Source organism: Glycine max, chromosome 6, assembly GCF_000004515.6.
Source record: "Glycine max cultivar Williams 82 chromosome 6, Glycine_max_v4.0, whole genome shotgun sequence".
Lineage (NCBI taxonomy): Eukaryota > Viridiplantae > Streptophyta > Magnoliopsida > Fabales > Fabaceae > Glycine > Glycine max.
The window spans coordinates 2,739,062-2,756,688 of NC_038242.2; the positions used below are offsets into that span (position 1 = coordinate 2,739,062).

Sequence of the window (17,627 nt, forward strand, 5' to 3'; positions counted from 1 at the left end):
GCTTAACTATTTTCTGGCTAGAGTTTTGATCCAGGGTCATCTGCTTTTTTGGCAGCTGCAATGCTGTTTCTTTAAATTCCATAAATGTTTTTATCAATTTTAGTTTCTTTTTCTTACCAGTTTGATTTAATTAATTTAACACGCTTTCTTGCGGTAGAATGTTGGCTGCAATTCATTAGAAATTTGGTTTATTCAGAAAATTAGAGACATCGTTAACCCCATACATCTGGGATTGATAGGTTGCAAACACTTTCTCTTTTTTGAAACCCCGTTGGATATCTCGTTAATCCATGTCCCTTCCATTATTAACCCAATCACACCCTGACCATTGCAAACTATATTATTTACCTCATTCTTTTAGAATGCTGGCTGCAATTTTTTATCATAAACAACTTATTAAATTTCACGTTAACTCGCAGCATGCAGTCGCTTTCCCTTTATGTATGCGCACGCACGTCGCATAAAATCACGCACGTTTGGCTGGTTTTGGTAACACGGGAGTGCTGTAAGCACTTTTCTAGTTATCATTACGCAAATTATGGTTTTTAGTATCTTTATCTGGTCCCACTAAATTTCTACACATCCCTGCGAATTACGATGATTTAAGATGAGATAAAAAGAAGTGATTGACATTAATCATTTTCTGCCGATATAATAATTTTTTTATTAAGGTGATATAAATTATATTCCGCAAAATATTTAATTAATTTTTAATTTTTTTTATTAGTTGAAAAAAAATTAAAGGTTTGATAAATAATTTTTTTTAATAATTTCTAATTTTTAAATTTTTATATTTTCATTATTTTTATTTTTAATATATTTATTTATTTGTTTGTTATTTTTTAAAATAAATTATAACTTTTTTAGTTTACCTTTTTTAGTTATTTTAACTGTTAATTTTATTAAATATTTATAATTTGATAAGTTCGTTTTTTATCTTTCATATATCATCAGTTAATTTTCTTGAGCGGAATACAAGTCGTGTGTGCATGAAATCGAAGTAAGAAGGTGGCAATATAGTTTTACTAAGATATAAATCTCCTTTCCGCAGTCTTAAATTTGGAAAGAATTTTATCCATGGAAGATTATCTGTGACCTTACACGATTTTCTTCATTCTCATACCGTTCGCTCCGTGTGGATTGCTACCGGAAGTCGGAACAATCCTACTGCCTCATGCGATGTTAGCCGGTTCACAGAAATTTCGAGTACGGTTAATTTAATCTTTAAAATATAAAAACATATTACTTTAGTGTTTAAAAATATTTTTAACCTTTGAAATTACCAAAATTAAAATGATCAAAAAATCAATATTTAACAGCTTTAAAATTAAAATTATAAAAAAAAAAATTATCAATATCAACAACTTTAAAATTAAAAATAAATTTTTGTGATAAGATTTAAACTGTCGAGTCTGTAATTTCAAAAATTAATTTATTTGATGTATACTTCTTTCTCATATTTAATGGGTGTGCAAGAATTACATTACATATGATTTCTCGTTGGAGAGAGCCAGAGACTCACTTCTAGGTTCAATGCAGCAGCTCATGCCAATTATGAACAAAACAAGAAAATGATGAAACTTCACAGGTAAATATACAAGTCATTATGAAAACAAGAACAAGCAGAGCATCAATATAGAAACATACAACTTTCTGGATATTAATTAATCACTTGCTTATCTGATTCAACAAAGTTTCATTCTGCCTCGGACTCCTCGACCCATGCTTCAACTCGCAGGAGCACAAACCCAACTGCGACCCCGACAAGAACAAGTCCATTGATGATAGCAGCAATCGTGAATATCTCACCTGCGGCGTTGCACGTGGAGGAGAGTGCCCCTCCACCCTTTCCTTTTCCATTTGATGTTGCTGCTTTCACTGAACTCACAACCTTAGCAAAGCACTTCTCAGTGCTCATAGGAAGTCCCAAAGAGACAACACCATTGCTAGCCTTCAGTCCCCCAAATGAATTTAACCCTCTCACGTGCACCACTCTCTTCTTGGGTGAGCCCACGATGGCTCCGGTGATGTTCTGAGGACACACGACAGCTGTGGCCATAGCCATTTGAATTTGATCCTCACTGCTACCCAGCAAAAAAAAAAAAAATATTGATCAACCAAACTTACCTGTGGATAGGAAGGGATTTTCAACGACGGAAAATCTAATGGCACGAAAAGTGGGTATTTATTTGGATAAGGGACTCTCAAACTGATTGGCTCGTAGCCCACGAATGACAACTGAAGATCAGATTTTGATGCTTAACAAAAATGGAATGGTGGGTCACAACTCCGCGTCTCACCTATTATTTTATTCTCAATTCACTTGCTATACCTAGGAACAAGTATTTTAATTTTAGCCACGGGTCAAATATTTATTTTATATAATTAAAATATGTAGTAAACAAATATTTGTAAATATATAAATTATATTTGTCAGAAAAATATATAAATTACTTTTTTATTGTATGTGTGTGAATATTTTTAAAAAATAAAGATTAATTATATTTTGGATCTCTGTTTTTAATTTTGTTAAATGTTATAATTTAATCATTCGGTCGATCTTTATTTATTCAAAAAATAATAATTTTAAATTTTTTCCTCAACTTTAGATTTTAATTGGTATGCACTTTTAGTGTAAACTATAAAAGAACTTTAGAGATGAGAAAAACTCATTGAGAGGACAGATAATGGCAGCCTTGGCTTCCAAGATATCTATGGCTTTGATTTGGTCATGTTGGACAAGCACAGGACGGATGCATGTTAATGATTATGGGGCAATTGTTCCCACACAATATATTTTTTCTCATAATATTTGATTAATTAAGAAAAATTTTACCAAATAAAAATGCAAGTATTTTCTGGATCAGTCCATGAGTAAGCAAGGGTGACGTTTCTATGCTATGATATCGCGAGCTCTCAAAGCAAAATACTATCCCAAGGGTGATTTCGTGGATGCAGCTTTATTGGGCATGGGCGTGTGTACCATGGTGATGGGGGGCAGTTTGTGATAGCCAAATCAATTATCAAAGATGTGTTCCCACAAGTACACGAAGGTGAGGCTATGATACGATTCTAAGCTATAGGAGGAGATAAGGAAGAGCAAAAATAGAGATAAGCTTTCTGATATCCCATTCATTTCACCTCTTATTACATTTATACTATTGAAGCTAACAGAATTTCCTCTTCAACCAACTAACAGAATGCTATAACAGATTCTGGAGAGTTCTACAAGCACACGGGACTAAGGAACTAAAGAGCTTTAGCGCCAAATGCGATTACACGAAGTCCTGCAGGTAAGCGGGCTTCTTACTCCCTCTCTTAGGCCTGTTTGTGTATGTTTTCTGTGATGTGGGCTGAGTGTTGATCTGCTGCTGTGTTGCTATCAGGTAAACCATTAGTTGACTGAAGGACATGCATATTGATCAGGTTTTCATCCAAATAGATTGTCATGTCAACGACTCTTCCACGAATATTAATTACAGAAGGAGGTGGAGAATCTGACAGAATGGATCGAGGTCTAGTACAACAACGTAGCTAGGTTACTGCTTCAATCTTTGCCTAACTATAAAATTGGCTTTGTAAGGAGACCAGCAAATTTAGTTGTTCATTCTCTTGCTAGCTATCATGTTGGTCACCATGTTCTTACCGATATTTCTCATGCATTGTATATTTATGCTTAAATTATGTTGGAAATTAAGTATGTTTTACATTCTACAAAAAGATTATAACAAGATATCTAAGACCTGGATACTCAAAAAAATACTTATAGGAATCAAATAACATCTCCACGCAAACTAAGAACATTATAGCATCTAACACTAGGGGGAGAGAATGGGCCAAAGCTCCAAACTAGCTACACCATCAATCACTAAATTTCTTCTTGATATATATATATATATATATAACAAAACACAATCATTTGACGAAGCAAAATGCTTAATCTCATTGATTAATGAGGCTTGTACATGGATCATTGCCCATATAGTTGATCCCATAAGTTATAGTAATTTTTTTTTATCAACAAATCCATAAGTGTTTACTAAAAAAAATCCAAAAATTAGAAAAACTTCATTTTGATCTTAAATAAAAATTAGAATATCAAATATCTGAACCCCTACCGGCCTCCTTTCGGTCATATGTGCTTCTTAAATAAAAATATGGATTTGAAATATGTCATAGAGAAATGATGTTTCTTATAAGTGATTGAATCTTACAAGAAAAAAAAGATTATGCACTTATAAAAAAAATTACATAATCATTCAATCACAACCTATCATGTAGGATAAGATTATTGATTTTTATGATAATTACTTTAAAAGTTATATCAATAATAATTTGTAACTAGATCAAGATCACATGGTGACCATTAAACTCATCTTAAAATATATTGTATCTCTTAGATTTTTTTTCCCCATCAATTAGGTAATTTTGCTTTTATTTGTAATAAAGAGATAAGTCGGCTTGAGAATGTCCATCATTTGCATGTTTTACTACAATAAGTTTTTTCATGATCTCTCTTCAAAAAATAATATATATTTTCCCGAACAAAAAGTTCACCTAAAGGAAATCCCGTACAAAGTAAAATGTTAATAATATACTAATTTTGATTAAATGGTTGAAAGTTACAAAAATCATTAGCATTTAATTTAATTGGCAATCATGTGTAATTGTATATTAGTGATTTTTATGATTTTTGTCCATAACTATTACCATTAAATTTTTTAATTAATGTCATCAACTTAATGATATTTTAAATGGGATAACATTGCATTCATACCATAAAATCAAAATATTGATTTTGTTATGTAATTTCATTTGTTTATGCAAGTTTATTTGATCTTGGAAAACTAGTAGTGTCAAAATTAATTTTACAGTTATATTGAATATTAATTATATTATATTATTTTTATTTTTATTGTTCTTCTATTATTTTTTATTAATCAATAAATTTTATATTTTAGGTATTAAAATTGATTTTTTCTTCTTTCGAGAGTATTAAAAAATAATCAAAATTTTTAATATAATTATCTATATAATAAAAAAAATTACTCGTGTATCGCTTGGGTACTACCTATTATCTCCCAAGTTATAGTAAGTTTGAGACTATAATAAATACCTTAGTTCTCAACTAATAGACCTCAATATAATACTCGTTTACGTACGTTTCAAAAAAAAATTGTGTTGTTTACGTACATATTTGATGTTTATATATTTATGCACATTTCCTATGAAAAAAATATAATGCTCAATAATAATAAATAAATAAACTGTGACATAAAAATGATAGGCGTTGATAAAAAGTCTGTAGATTTTTTATTTTATTTTTTACATAAGATTATACATAAAACATTGAATATGAGAGTTTTTAAAATTCATGTATCTAAAAGAATCATAGTTTAAGAGAATGTATTATTATGTGAAATTTTACGTTTATCTAATTGAATATATAATTTGAATTCTTACATAGCGGATAGTATTATATGAGATTTTATTTAGTAATGAAATGAAACAAGTTAAAAAGGCTATTTATATTATGTCATTGGTATATATTTTATGTTATAGGTTTTAAACATAAATGTTATAGTAAATATTCATCCAAAAAAATATAGGGAGATAATGTAATATAAAAGAAAATTAAGTATATGAAAGAAAAATATTGCATGAACACCTGATACTAAATACTTAGAGGAAGATGTATAGATATGATATGAGAGAAAAAAAAAACATACAAAAAATAATGAATTTCAATAGTGTGTTTGTTCAAATATATTTACTTATAGGAAGAAGGATATTGTATCATGAGTAGTATTCAAAATTAAAAAAAAAAAGAAAAAGAAAAAGGAATGGAGCATTTTTGGAGGAAAAAAAACTTAAAACAAAGACATTAAAGATTAGTCTACGGAAACATTTGAATGATCCTATTTAGTAAAAGGGAAATTTCTTAAGGAATAGAGAAAGTAGGAAAATAAAAATTTGAAATGCCTATAAAAAAATCACAAAAAAAAAGAGAGTGAAAGATATAAAAATAAACTGGACAAGCTAACAAAGTGGAATCGTGTGTTTCTTTACCGCGTAGATATTAACCATACATGATTGTTGACTTTGGTATATGCCTAAGCTATATTACACAAAACGCAAATGTAGGAAAGAAACTTTTACAACCTTTGCTTGCCTAATTAAACTATAATTGAAACAAACATGTCTAAAATTAAAAACATTACAACGCAAAAGAAGCATTATCTATTTTTGTACCATGAAAATTTGTATAAAAGACGTTCACATAATGAGTTCAGAAATTGTAACAAAGCCTCTCATATGGCCCTTAACGTGTCCCTCTCTACCTCTCAATATAACCCTTTCTAACTCATTTTTCTCCCATCTCTTCTATAAGAGCCTTGGGGCTTTCCAAGGTAGCACATCTCACAAAATGGCCACGAGTTACTTTCTATTGCTCTCATTATTCCTCCTTTCATCATCTGTCTCTCATGCACTTTCCAATGTTGAAGCTTCTTTCATTGTTCGTCGCCAATTATTGCACTTACACGAGAATGATGAATTATCTGACAACTATGCAGACAATTATGAAACAAATCTAACTTTCCCCAACCCCAGACTAAAAAGTGCATACATTGCTCTTGAGGCATTAAAAAAAGCAATCTACTCAGACCCATCAAATTTCACAGCAAATTGGGAGGGCCCAAATGTTTGCTCTTATAACGGAGTTTTTTGTGAAAAGGCCTTAGATGATCCAAAGATCGATGTTGTAGCTGGGATTGACCTTAACCATGCAGACATCGCAGGTTACATTCCCCCCGAGATCGGTTTGTTAACCGACCTTGCGCTTTTCCATATAAACTCAAACAGGTTTTGTGGGGTTCTCCCAAAAAGTTTTTCCAAGCTTAAGCTTCTTTATGAGCTAGACATCAGCAACAACCGCTTTGTTGGGCGATTCCCTGAGCCTGTGCTTTTAATTCCAGACATTAAATTCCTTGACCTCAGGTTCAATGAGTTTGAAGGGGAATTACCTTCTGAGCTTTTCAACAAAAGCCTTGACGCTATCTTTTTGAACAATAACCGTTTCACGTCCACAATTCCTCAGAACATGGGATCTTCTCCAGCTTCAGTTATGGTTTTTGCCTATAACAATCTCACAGGTTGTCTGCCTTCAAGTATTGGCAACATGACAAAGACATTGAACGAGTTTGTTTTAATCAACAACAACCTCACTGGTTGCTTGCCTGCAGAGATTGGAAAGCTCGAACAAGTTTATGTGTTTGACATAAGCCAAAACAACTTTGTTGGCATGTTACCAAGGACATTTGATGGGCTTAAGAACGCGGAGCACTTATCCATTGGACACAACAAGCTCACGGGTTTTGTCCCACGTAATGTTTGCAGCTTGCCTAATTTGGTCAACTTCACATTCTCTTATAACTATTTCAACGGTGAGGAAGAAGGTTGTGTGCCTCCTAAGAAAGATGTTGTGTTGGATGATGAGAACAATTGCATACCAAATAGGCCAAAACAAAAGGTTGCAGACGTTTGCAATGTGGTGATAAGCAAGCATGTGGATTGTAAATGTGGAAGTGGAAACCCATCTCATTCTTCCAATCCTCCAACAACACCATCTAGCCCATCACCAAAATCTCCATCTGAATCACAACCTTCCAGTCCTCCTAAAGTTGAGACACCAAAGCCACAACCTCAACCTACCCCTTCAACACCAAAGCCACAACCCAGCCCAACCCCTTCTACCCCAAAGACACAAGAACCCAGCCCCACCTCTTCTACCCCCAATCCTCCAACCCCTAAGCCACAAGAACCCAAACCTACCCCTTCTCCCTCAAATCCTCCAACACCAAAGCCACAACCACCCAAAGCAACCCCTTCTCCCTCAAATCCTCCAACACCACAGCCACAACCACCCAAAGCAACCCCTTCTCCCTCAAATCCTCCAACACCAAAGCCACAACCACCCAAAGCAACTCCTTCTCCCTCTAATCCTTCAACACCACAAGCACCCAAAGTAGCACCACCACCAGAGGAAGATCCCCATAGGGAAGCACCTCGACAACGACAAAGACCTTCAGAATCTCCTCCACCACTTGTTCAGTCTCCTCCTCCACCAGTTCACTCCCCACCACCACATGTTCCTTCTCCACCACCCCCAATAGTACATTCCCCTCCCCCACCAATTCACTCTCCTCCACCACCTGTCCATTCTCCTCCACCACCTGTCCACTCTCCACCACCTCCTGTCCATTCTCCTCCACCTCCCGTCCACTCTCCACCACCTCCCGTCCATTCTCCTCCACCTCCTGTTCACTCTCCACCACCTCCCGTCCATTCTCCTCCACCTCCTGTTCACTCTCCTCCACCACTGGTCCATTCTCCTCCACCACCTGTCCACTCTCCACCACCTCCTGTCCATTCTCCTCCACCTCCTGTTCACTCTCCTCCACCACCTGTCCACTCTCCACCACCTCCCGTCCATTCTCCTCCACCTCCTGTTCACTCTCCTCCACCACCTGTCCACTCTCCACCACCTCCCGTCCATTCTCCTCCTCCCCCTGTTTACTCTCCACCACCTCCCATCCATTCTCCTCCACCTCCTGTTCACTCTCCACCACCTCCCGTCCATTCTCCTCCACCTCCTGTTCACTCTCCACCACCTCCCGTCCATTCTCCTCCACCACCTCCCGTCCATTCTCCTCCTCCACCTGTTCACTCTCCACCACCTCCCGTCCATTCTCCACCCCCACCAGTTCATTCTCCGCCACCACCCGTGTACTCCCCACCACCACCAGTGCATTCTCCACCACCACCAATACACTCTCCACCACCTCCTACACCCTCTATTTCACCTCCTCCTTTTGAAGATGTCGTTCTTCCCCCTCACTTCGGCTCTTCTTATGCTTCACCCCCTCCACCTATCATTCCCGGCTACTAAATGTGGTGCACATCTAGATCTTACCAACATTTATACTAGTTCCTAAACTTAAAGTTGCATCATAAGCTATATCAACACAATAAGATATCTTTTTCTCTCTTTTTTTATGTAATATCATCTATTCAGTTTAACTGAATGAGCAAATTGAAGACTTTTGTTGTAATGGAAACATTATAAAAGAGAGAATAGTATTTATTACACTTCGCTTCTCTGGTATGTGTTGTGTGCGAAACCAACTCTCTTCCTCTTTTCCTTTATTACTTTTATAAGCAAATTTTGACAACGTTAATGATGCTATGTGATAATATTGTAATAATTTAATTCCACACCTGAAATAATTATATTTTAATTATTGCTTTAATTATAATCTTAAATTTTAATTTAATATTTTAAATAATTAGTCTAACCAAAATAAGAGAATCGTATAATAGTTTGTATTACTAATATTTAATCAATCATATTTAGTTGCATTATATTACTTAAATTATTAACAGTGAAATTAATATAATCAAGGCATATTAATGTATTTATATATTTAAAATAATATTTTTCATTTTGAATAAATTTAAATATACATGTTGTCAATTAGCCCATAGATTACATTATAATATATATATATATATATATATATATATATATATATATATATATATATATATTATAATCGGCAAATATCAGATAGTAATATTATTTTATAATATTTGTAGCTGCTTAACGTATGGCGTATATTATAATTTTAACTTAAAAATTGTAATCATAATATATTTATATTGTATTTATTTGTAATATGAAAGTACTTACCAAAATTGTCATATGAAATTTTCTGCAAATTTTTACTTCTAATTTGATAATTTATTTGTTTATTTAATATTTTCATATTAGATTATCATCTGATCATGTATATGTTTTTATCATTTAGAATAATATAAGATTTTTTTTATGATTTGTATAATATTAATATACTTTTAATTTATATCTATTTAAAAAAATTAAAAAAACACAAAAAACTATACATGTACAAAATAAATGAAAATTTAGTAAAAGAAAAGAAAGGGAAGTAATAAAATCGATTTTTTTTAAAAATATGAATTTTAAAAAGGTAATATAGCAAAATTAGTAAAAGACTTTTACCATAGATTTAAGATACGGCGTCAAAATTACAGTATAATAAAATCAAACGATATATAAAAGTAATATCTATCAATAAGCGGGGGGGAGTAATATCTATCTATTATCTATCAAACATATGATTTTGTCAGCGTGAATGATATTGCATTATAATATATCATATTTTTTTTCTCAGACATTTATAAATTTATTTAAAATTATTAATAACTTTAATTTCACAAATATTATTAATAAGTAAAATAAATATTTGAATTGAATGTGCATTTAGGTAATTAGGTAAACAATTTAATTAAACACTTAAAAAATAAATGTTTACCATATTAGTGATTATGCATGACATGCATACTTTTCATATATGAAAATGATCCTCTCTTACGTGAGAATATAAAAATTATTTAATTAAAATGAAATATTAAAATTAAAATATTTTAAATTAAATTAAAACTTCATTGAATCATAAAAAATTTTATAATATTTATAAAAAAAATCAAATATTTTAAAAATTATATACACACTAGAGTATTAAATTAAATTACGTTAATGTAATACTAAACAGTGTTACACTCATTTTTTTTCCATTGATCTTAAATTAATCTAACGTGTCTAATATCATCATTAAAGTGAGACACGTGAGTAGAATTGTTCTTCTGTGTTTTCAGCCATTCATGTAACACTTCTAGCATATTGTCTCTCGCCCTATGCACATAATTTTCCGCCATCAGCAATATGCAGGGACTTGAATTGTATCCAAATTAAAAGCGTCAAATTGATTCAAGCATTTAACACTTGAATCGCACCAGGTTGATTCAAGCACTTTTATGCCATGACCAATTAAAATTGTTTCAATATTGATTTTAACCAGACACATATTCTTGAAATCGGAGAACTTACCTATTAATTTCCACAAAACTGCAGCACTTGAAATTATACCCTTCTAATGACTATTTAGTAACTGAAAGTTTTATAATCCACTGGAATTTTGACTATATGGAAATGGTACATTAAAAGGATATATTTTAATCGCACATTTGAATATAGCAGTTTCTTATTATGCAACTGAGGAGATGAGTTTTTTTTTTCTTTTGACAAGTGATTAGATTTAGCAATTGAAAAAAGTATGTGTTGTAGGGTCACGTGTCTCACTTTTCTAAAAATATTAGAAACGTTAAATTAATTTAAGATCAACCAACGAGAACGACCGTAACACTTCATGACATTTTTGGTGTGCTAGGCGAACTAAAACATTTCAAAGCTTTGTTTACGTAATTAAGTTAATATCGATGGAAGTGAAAGAAAATAATATATCACACAATTCTCTTTACATTTATTATTGTATATAAATTGTGGGTTCATTTTTTAAAAAATATGGATAGTTTTCTATTGAGAAATAGTAGCATCATTCATTATTTGATTAATTACTAATATTTTTTTCTAAAAAAATTGATAATTATCTCATGTTTTATAATAATTTCTTTATATAATTTTAAAATTATATAAAATTTCATTTTAATATTTATATAACAAAAAAAATCTGTGTTTCTCTAAAAATGAGGCTTGGGCGGTCACCTCTCTCGACCGTGTTCGATGCTCATGATCACCACTATATAAATGTTAGGTAGGTCGATCTAACTACTCCTTAGTAAAAATTTAATTCTTCAAAATTTTCATTCTTCTAAATTAGACAAAAAAATTTCCCAGTTTGAAAAATATGTTTTACTAGCCTCTTTATCTTGCAGTATCTGCAAGATAATCGAAATGTGGAATTGAACAGTTTATTTTCAGTTCCTGTGTTTGTTTGTTATTTGTTTAATGGGAGTGTTAGAAGTATGAAGGGTGGGGAATATTTTAGCTTAGCTATGCTTACTTGTCTAAAGTAATATCTGTTTTAATAGTTGTGTTTTCATTGATAAACCAGTAGCTTGCTAAAGTTGTTATGGAATGTGGATAGTGTTCCACCTGATAATGATGTTACCTAATTTTGAATATATGTTATACTTCACAAGTTGATTGAGATACTTTGTTTCGTGCCTGTGTGTTTTCCCTTTTTGTTATTCATTTCCTCTGCTTTTATGAAAGGAATATAGGGCAAGTGACAAGTGATGAAATGAGTTGTTACTTTCTGGCATGTTACAATCTTTTCTGGGGAGTTAGGAGTTAGATTTGCTTAATATTTGGAAGCTAATTACTGTGTAATTACGTAATAAGGCTCTGGTATACGATAAGATATTGGCCTTCAACAAGGAAAAATACAATTAATGTTCTATGGATGAATTTCCTACTTTGTGGGCTAGCTGTAACAAGTAAGATCTGTATACTTGTACTATTGTACCTACTTATAAACTATAAATTAATAATATTACTATAAATAGGTAAAAAAACAAAGGAGAATAGAAAATAATTGTAACAATTATATATAATATTTTAATCACCATATTATATCGTTTATATATAAAAATAATAATTATAATTTTAAAAAACTTATATAATTTTAAGAAAAGTAGTAATTGTCGCTAGCCAAAAGACCAATTAGAGTAGCATCTCCTGCTTTGAAAAGGTATATGTCACTGCTGAGGAGTTAGTGAGGAGGGATTCCCCATTGAGAATGGTGTCTTCCACTAAAGGACAAACAAAAAACAAGAAATGAATATTTATGATGGTTCTTCCTAGGAGTGTGCAATGGTTCAAGTCGGACGAGTTCAAGCAAAAAAAAACATCAAACACAACCCTACGGGTTGACATTCGTGGACCGAACCCAATCGAAGAGCACTTCGATTTGGACGAGTTCAGGTTGGTGCAATTAAGGATTTTGTGCTACCATTGTCATAGATGACGGTGTTGTGCTACCCTAGTGTGATTTTCGAAGACATCTTCATCCTTGTTTCCTCCTTTCTTTTGTCTCTCCATGAACAAACAAAATGATTCTAACAGTGGACGAGGGAAGAGAAGGAACTTGTTTGAGTTGTCGTTGGGCTTCAAGATGGTAGATGAGGACTGAGAGGCTTCCATTAGTGTGAAGGGTGTTGGAGGTGCTACAACACAATTAGGTAACATCACTTGACTCGTTTTGATGAGAACAAAGAGCGAAGAAGAGAAGGAAGGTAAAGGAAAAGTAATGGGTCAGTGCAATCATCGCACACAGAGAAGAGAAGGAGGGAGCATTAGGGTTAGGGGACGTACAAGAGAGGAAAAGAAAGAGAGTGTTGAGCAGTGCATCAAAGGATTAGGTCAATGTGTGAGAAATGAGCAGATATATTTCTTAAAAGTTAAAACGTGGGTCAAGCTTTGTTGAGATGCTATGATATGATTTATGTCTCTTTTTGGTTAAAACTGGACTTGAGTTAGCTTAACTAGCTTAGTTGGTAGGGTTCGATTATAAACGGACTAAAAATGCAAAATTGAACCCGACCAACAAACCCGCATCAAATCATTATTTAGACCTGAATAACCTATTCATTCGCTCCAGTCTACTCCAAAGTCACTTTTTTTCCAGTTTACTCAATTTTGGGTTGAGTTCGATTTGTTTAAACTCCCAGAAATAAATAACTTTTTTTCTACACCATTTATAATATATATATATATATATATATATATATATATATATATATATATATTAATAATATTTTCATCAAAAAAGACTTATATATGACCATTAAAAAGTCAGATAAACAACTATTAATTATAAGTATATAACATTCCAGTTCAAGTGGTATGGCTTAAAAAATTATCTCATTTTCCTACTTCTTTCCATTTTCACATTTTTTTAATAATAAATAAAAAAATAAAATATATTTTTGGTTTTTGTAATTTAATTTTTTATTTTTTTATGTAATTTTTATTGTTTTAGTCTTTTGTAAAATGTATTTGTTTTATTTTTCATGATAATATTTTAAATAATAAAAAATATTATCTAAAATATTTTAAAGATAAAAAATAAAATAAACATATTTTAAAATAACTAAAAACATACATTAAAAAAACAAACATACAAAAACCAAAAATAGTTTTAAGCTTAAATAAAAATATAAATTGACAAACATAAAAACCAGCTATCACCTTTGCTAGAGAAAAAAAAAAAAAAAAAAAAACCTTTGCTCTTTACTGTCTGAACAAATATTTTAATTTTTCGGTAAATAGGATTATTTTAATTTATTTCTCCCTTTGACTTATACCAGCTCAACTTTTGATCGTGTACAGAACAATTATTTGATGACACAAGCGCTTACGTCAAGTACGATGCGGCAGGTATTCCTAACTACTTTATTTTTGTGGTAATTCATATAACATCTATTCGGTGATTATTCTAATAATTTATAAGATAAATAGTCATTTTTGTTTAATTCGTTAATAAATATTTTATAAAAAATAAAAATATAAAATTTAGTACTTAAAAATATAAAAAATATAACAAATATATTTGATGGTTAATTTTCATCCGTCACCGTTAATAAAATAATTTACGTGGCATAAAGGAATAAATTTGTCACTGAAATGATTGCGTAGATTGTGAGTATACCATGATAACTTTTTATCTTCCCACTACGATTTCAAATGTATCCTGAAAAATAAAAATACAAAATTTAGTCCCAAAAATATTATTGTCAATATACCATGATATTGTTCTTATTCGTTTAGTATTTATGTAATATATTTTAAAAAGTGCCTTTTGATATATATATTTTTATTATTTTAAATTTTTTATCAAACCTTAATCTTTGCTGTTAAAAAAAACTTTATTTTATATCTTATAAATTTATTAAATTTCTACTAAATTTTTCACTTTTAATCTTTAAAATTATTCCATATCACAATTTTAGCTTAAGTACCTTTATATTTAGATTGAAAATAATATATCGAGAGTTTTGAATAGAAAAAAAATAACCGGTCGTGGACCAAATTTATTTTTTTAAAAAAGTTAATCAACTATTTTTTTTTTAAAAAAAAGTCTCACAAAATTTAAACTAGATAAAGTTAAAGTGAAATTATAAGTCTTTTTCCTTAATCAATAATATATATATATATATATATATATATATATATATATATATATATATATATATATATATATATGTGTGTGTGTGTGTGTGTATAAAATATGAAAGAATCTCTTGGATAAACCTTATGTGCTTCCACCCGAGACAATACTTATTATACATAATATGAATCAAATGGAAACAATTATTAACAAATAAAGAATCTAAATAAATTTAAATAAAAAATACAATAATGCTCAAATCAATAAAGAGGTTAACTTCAAAAAAAAAATAATACAGAAATTTATTCTTTTTCTTTGAGATGATGTATCGCTAATTTAGGGACTGCAACGACCTTACATATTTAAAATACCGTGACAGATTACGTAATAAAAGTTAACAATTAATTGAAGTAACAAAAAATGTTAAGAAATAAATGGATGCATTCCATTTGAAATATTGTGATAGAGTACGTGATAAAAGTTAACAATTAATTGAAGTAACAAAAAATGTTAAAAAATAAATGACTTTCATTTTTTTAAAATGGTAACTCAATTTTTTTATATCATAAAACTAAAGAAATTTATTTTATTTTAAAAAATAAGTAGTTATATTGATTAATTAAATAACTAATTAACAATTTGATAGATGGATAAATAGATAGATAATCAAAGTATAAGAATTCAAATATTAAGTTGTATTTTACTTCTTTTTCTCCCGCTTCTCTCATATATAATTCATTATTAACATTCGGATATATTTGTCACACTTTTTAAACTTTCGGGATTAAATTTTCCATTTTTATCTTTGAGGGACGCATTTGTCAGTCACCGGATTGAGAAGACGAAAAAAAACATATTATTATAAATATGTTCCTATGCTAGCAATCCATGTTGACAATCATTTTAATGACAAATTTGTTTCTTCGTATCATAAAAAAATAATATCAATTTTTATATTATAAATAAAAATAAATAACTTATATCTCATTCTTTTAATGAGACATTCTTAATATTAAGGTTAAAATGTAATTTTTTTCCTTTATTTTTTCAAAATATGTAATTTTAGTCTCCTTTTTATTTAATTGAGACATTTTGTTATTCACTTTTAAAAAATTATGATTTTAGTGTCCTTACTTTTAATTTAGATATTTCATCTATGGCTTTTAAAAGATATGTGATTTTAGTTTTCTTTATCAATTTTAGACGTGAAGATGTACTTTTTTATTTTTTTAAAATAAAGCTTGTTAGCAATTAAATATTTTTTTAAAAATATTTGTCTTGTGGATAAAAAATAGCCTCATGCGGATCAATGTTTAGTGAGTACATAGATCAATATTTAAAATTGACTATTAAGACTAAAATTATGAATGTTTTAAAAGCGAGAAATAAAATATCTCAATTAAAAAATAAGAGACTAAATCATGAATTATTTTTAAAAATGAAGATGACATGTATATAATAAAAATTAGGTGACTAAAATCACATATTAAAAAAATAAAAGGAAGAAAATTATATTTTAACTTAATATTAACTATTTTTACTCTCTTCTTTAAAAGTGCATTAAGAACACACGGCCACGCACCCACCCACATATTTATATTTTACAAAATTTACTATATGTTAAAATAAAATTAATTGATGAAATATCAAATAAGTTTAAATTTATTTAAAATTTTATAAATATATTTTATGAAATAAAAACCATCAACACAATAATCTATTTATTAAAACTCAAGGGTTTAATGAGTATGAGATGTCAATGTTTTAAAAAAACACAATTAATCAGTTAGAAATTATGTTGGTGATTTATGAATTACATCATCAGAGGACTAAACCTTTATGAAACATAATGTGAGCAAAATATGCTCTCAAAACATTCAAAATACAATCAAGAGCAAACTCAAAAACTTGGTAATCAATATTGAGGCTCAATGCTTGTTTGGTCAATATGTGAGCAAACTTATTTAAAAATAAATAAAAAGAAAACAAAATGTTAACAGATTTTATTAAATATTTAATTTTTAAAAATTAAGTGTATGAATTACTGTTCACCACGTTAAAACTACATCCTCCTTGGCATCCAACCGATCACCACCTATAAACACACCTCATTACTTAACGAGCAAATTAATGTCAGGGAATAAAAACGAAAAATAGAGCAAAAGATTAGGGATCAAGACTAATCAATATTCTGTTTAAGAATCAAAAATGAAAATTGAGAAAAGATCATAAATAAAAAATGTAGTTAATCCTTTTTGTTTTTTAGGAGACCTGATCAACTTTCTAAAGTGTTATCACATTATGATTCGTATATTTCGTTGAACGAGTTGAAAAGGATAATATTTTGTAGATATAAAAAATGGAATATCGTGAATTGTATTTTTTTCTTCTTAATATCACTTTTGGTCCGTTAAGTTTATTTTTAGTTTTTTTATATATTAAGTTTAAATTTTTTTGTTTCAATTCTTTATATTTTTTAAAGTTTCATTTTAGTTTATTTTCTCTATTTTTGCCAACAACGTTAGTGGTTCTATTAACTTAAATTTGAAAATAATTAATTAAAATAATGATGATTGG

General features: G+C 30.1%; 2 protein-coding genes across 2 annotated transcripts; one reads left to right on the top strand and one right to left on the bottom strand.

Annotated features, from left to right (window-relative positions):
• Positions 1–1,435: 1,435 nt before the first annotated feature.
• Positions 1,436–2,155, bottom strand: LOC100500315 (cytochrome b6f complex subunit petM-like). Its single transcript, NM_001249320.3, has one exon. It carries the CDS (start codon positions 2,063–2,065, stop codon positions 1,697–1,699), a length of 369 nt encoding a protein of 122 aa, NP_001236249.1. The 5' UTR covers positions 2,066–2,155; the 3' UTR covers positions 1,436–1,696.
• A 3,424-nt stretch (positions 2,156–5,579) lies between these two features.
• Positions 5,580–9,156, top strand: LOC121175033 (pollen-specific leucine-rich repeat extensin-like protein 3). The gene has a single exon (XM_041016227.1). It carries the CDS (start codon positions 6,254–6,256, stop codon positions 8,948–8,950), a length of 2,697 nt encoding a protein of 898 aa, XP_040872161.1. The 5' UTR covers positions 5,580–6,253; the 3' UTR covers positions 8,951–9,156.
• Positions 9,157–17,627: the final 8,471 nt, after the last annotated feature.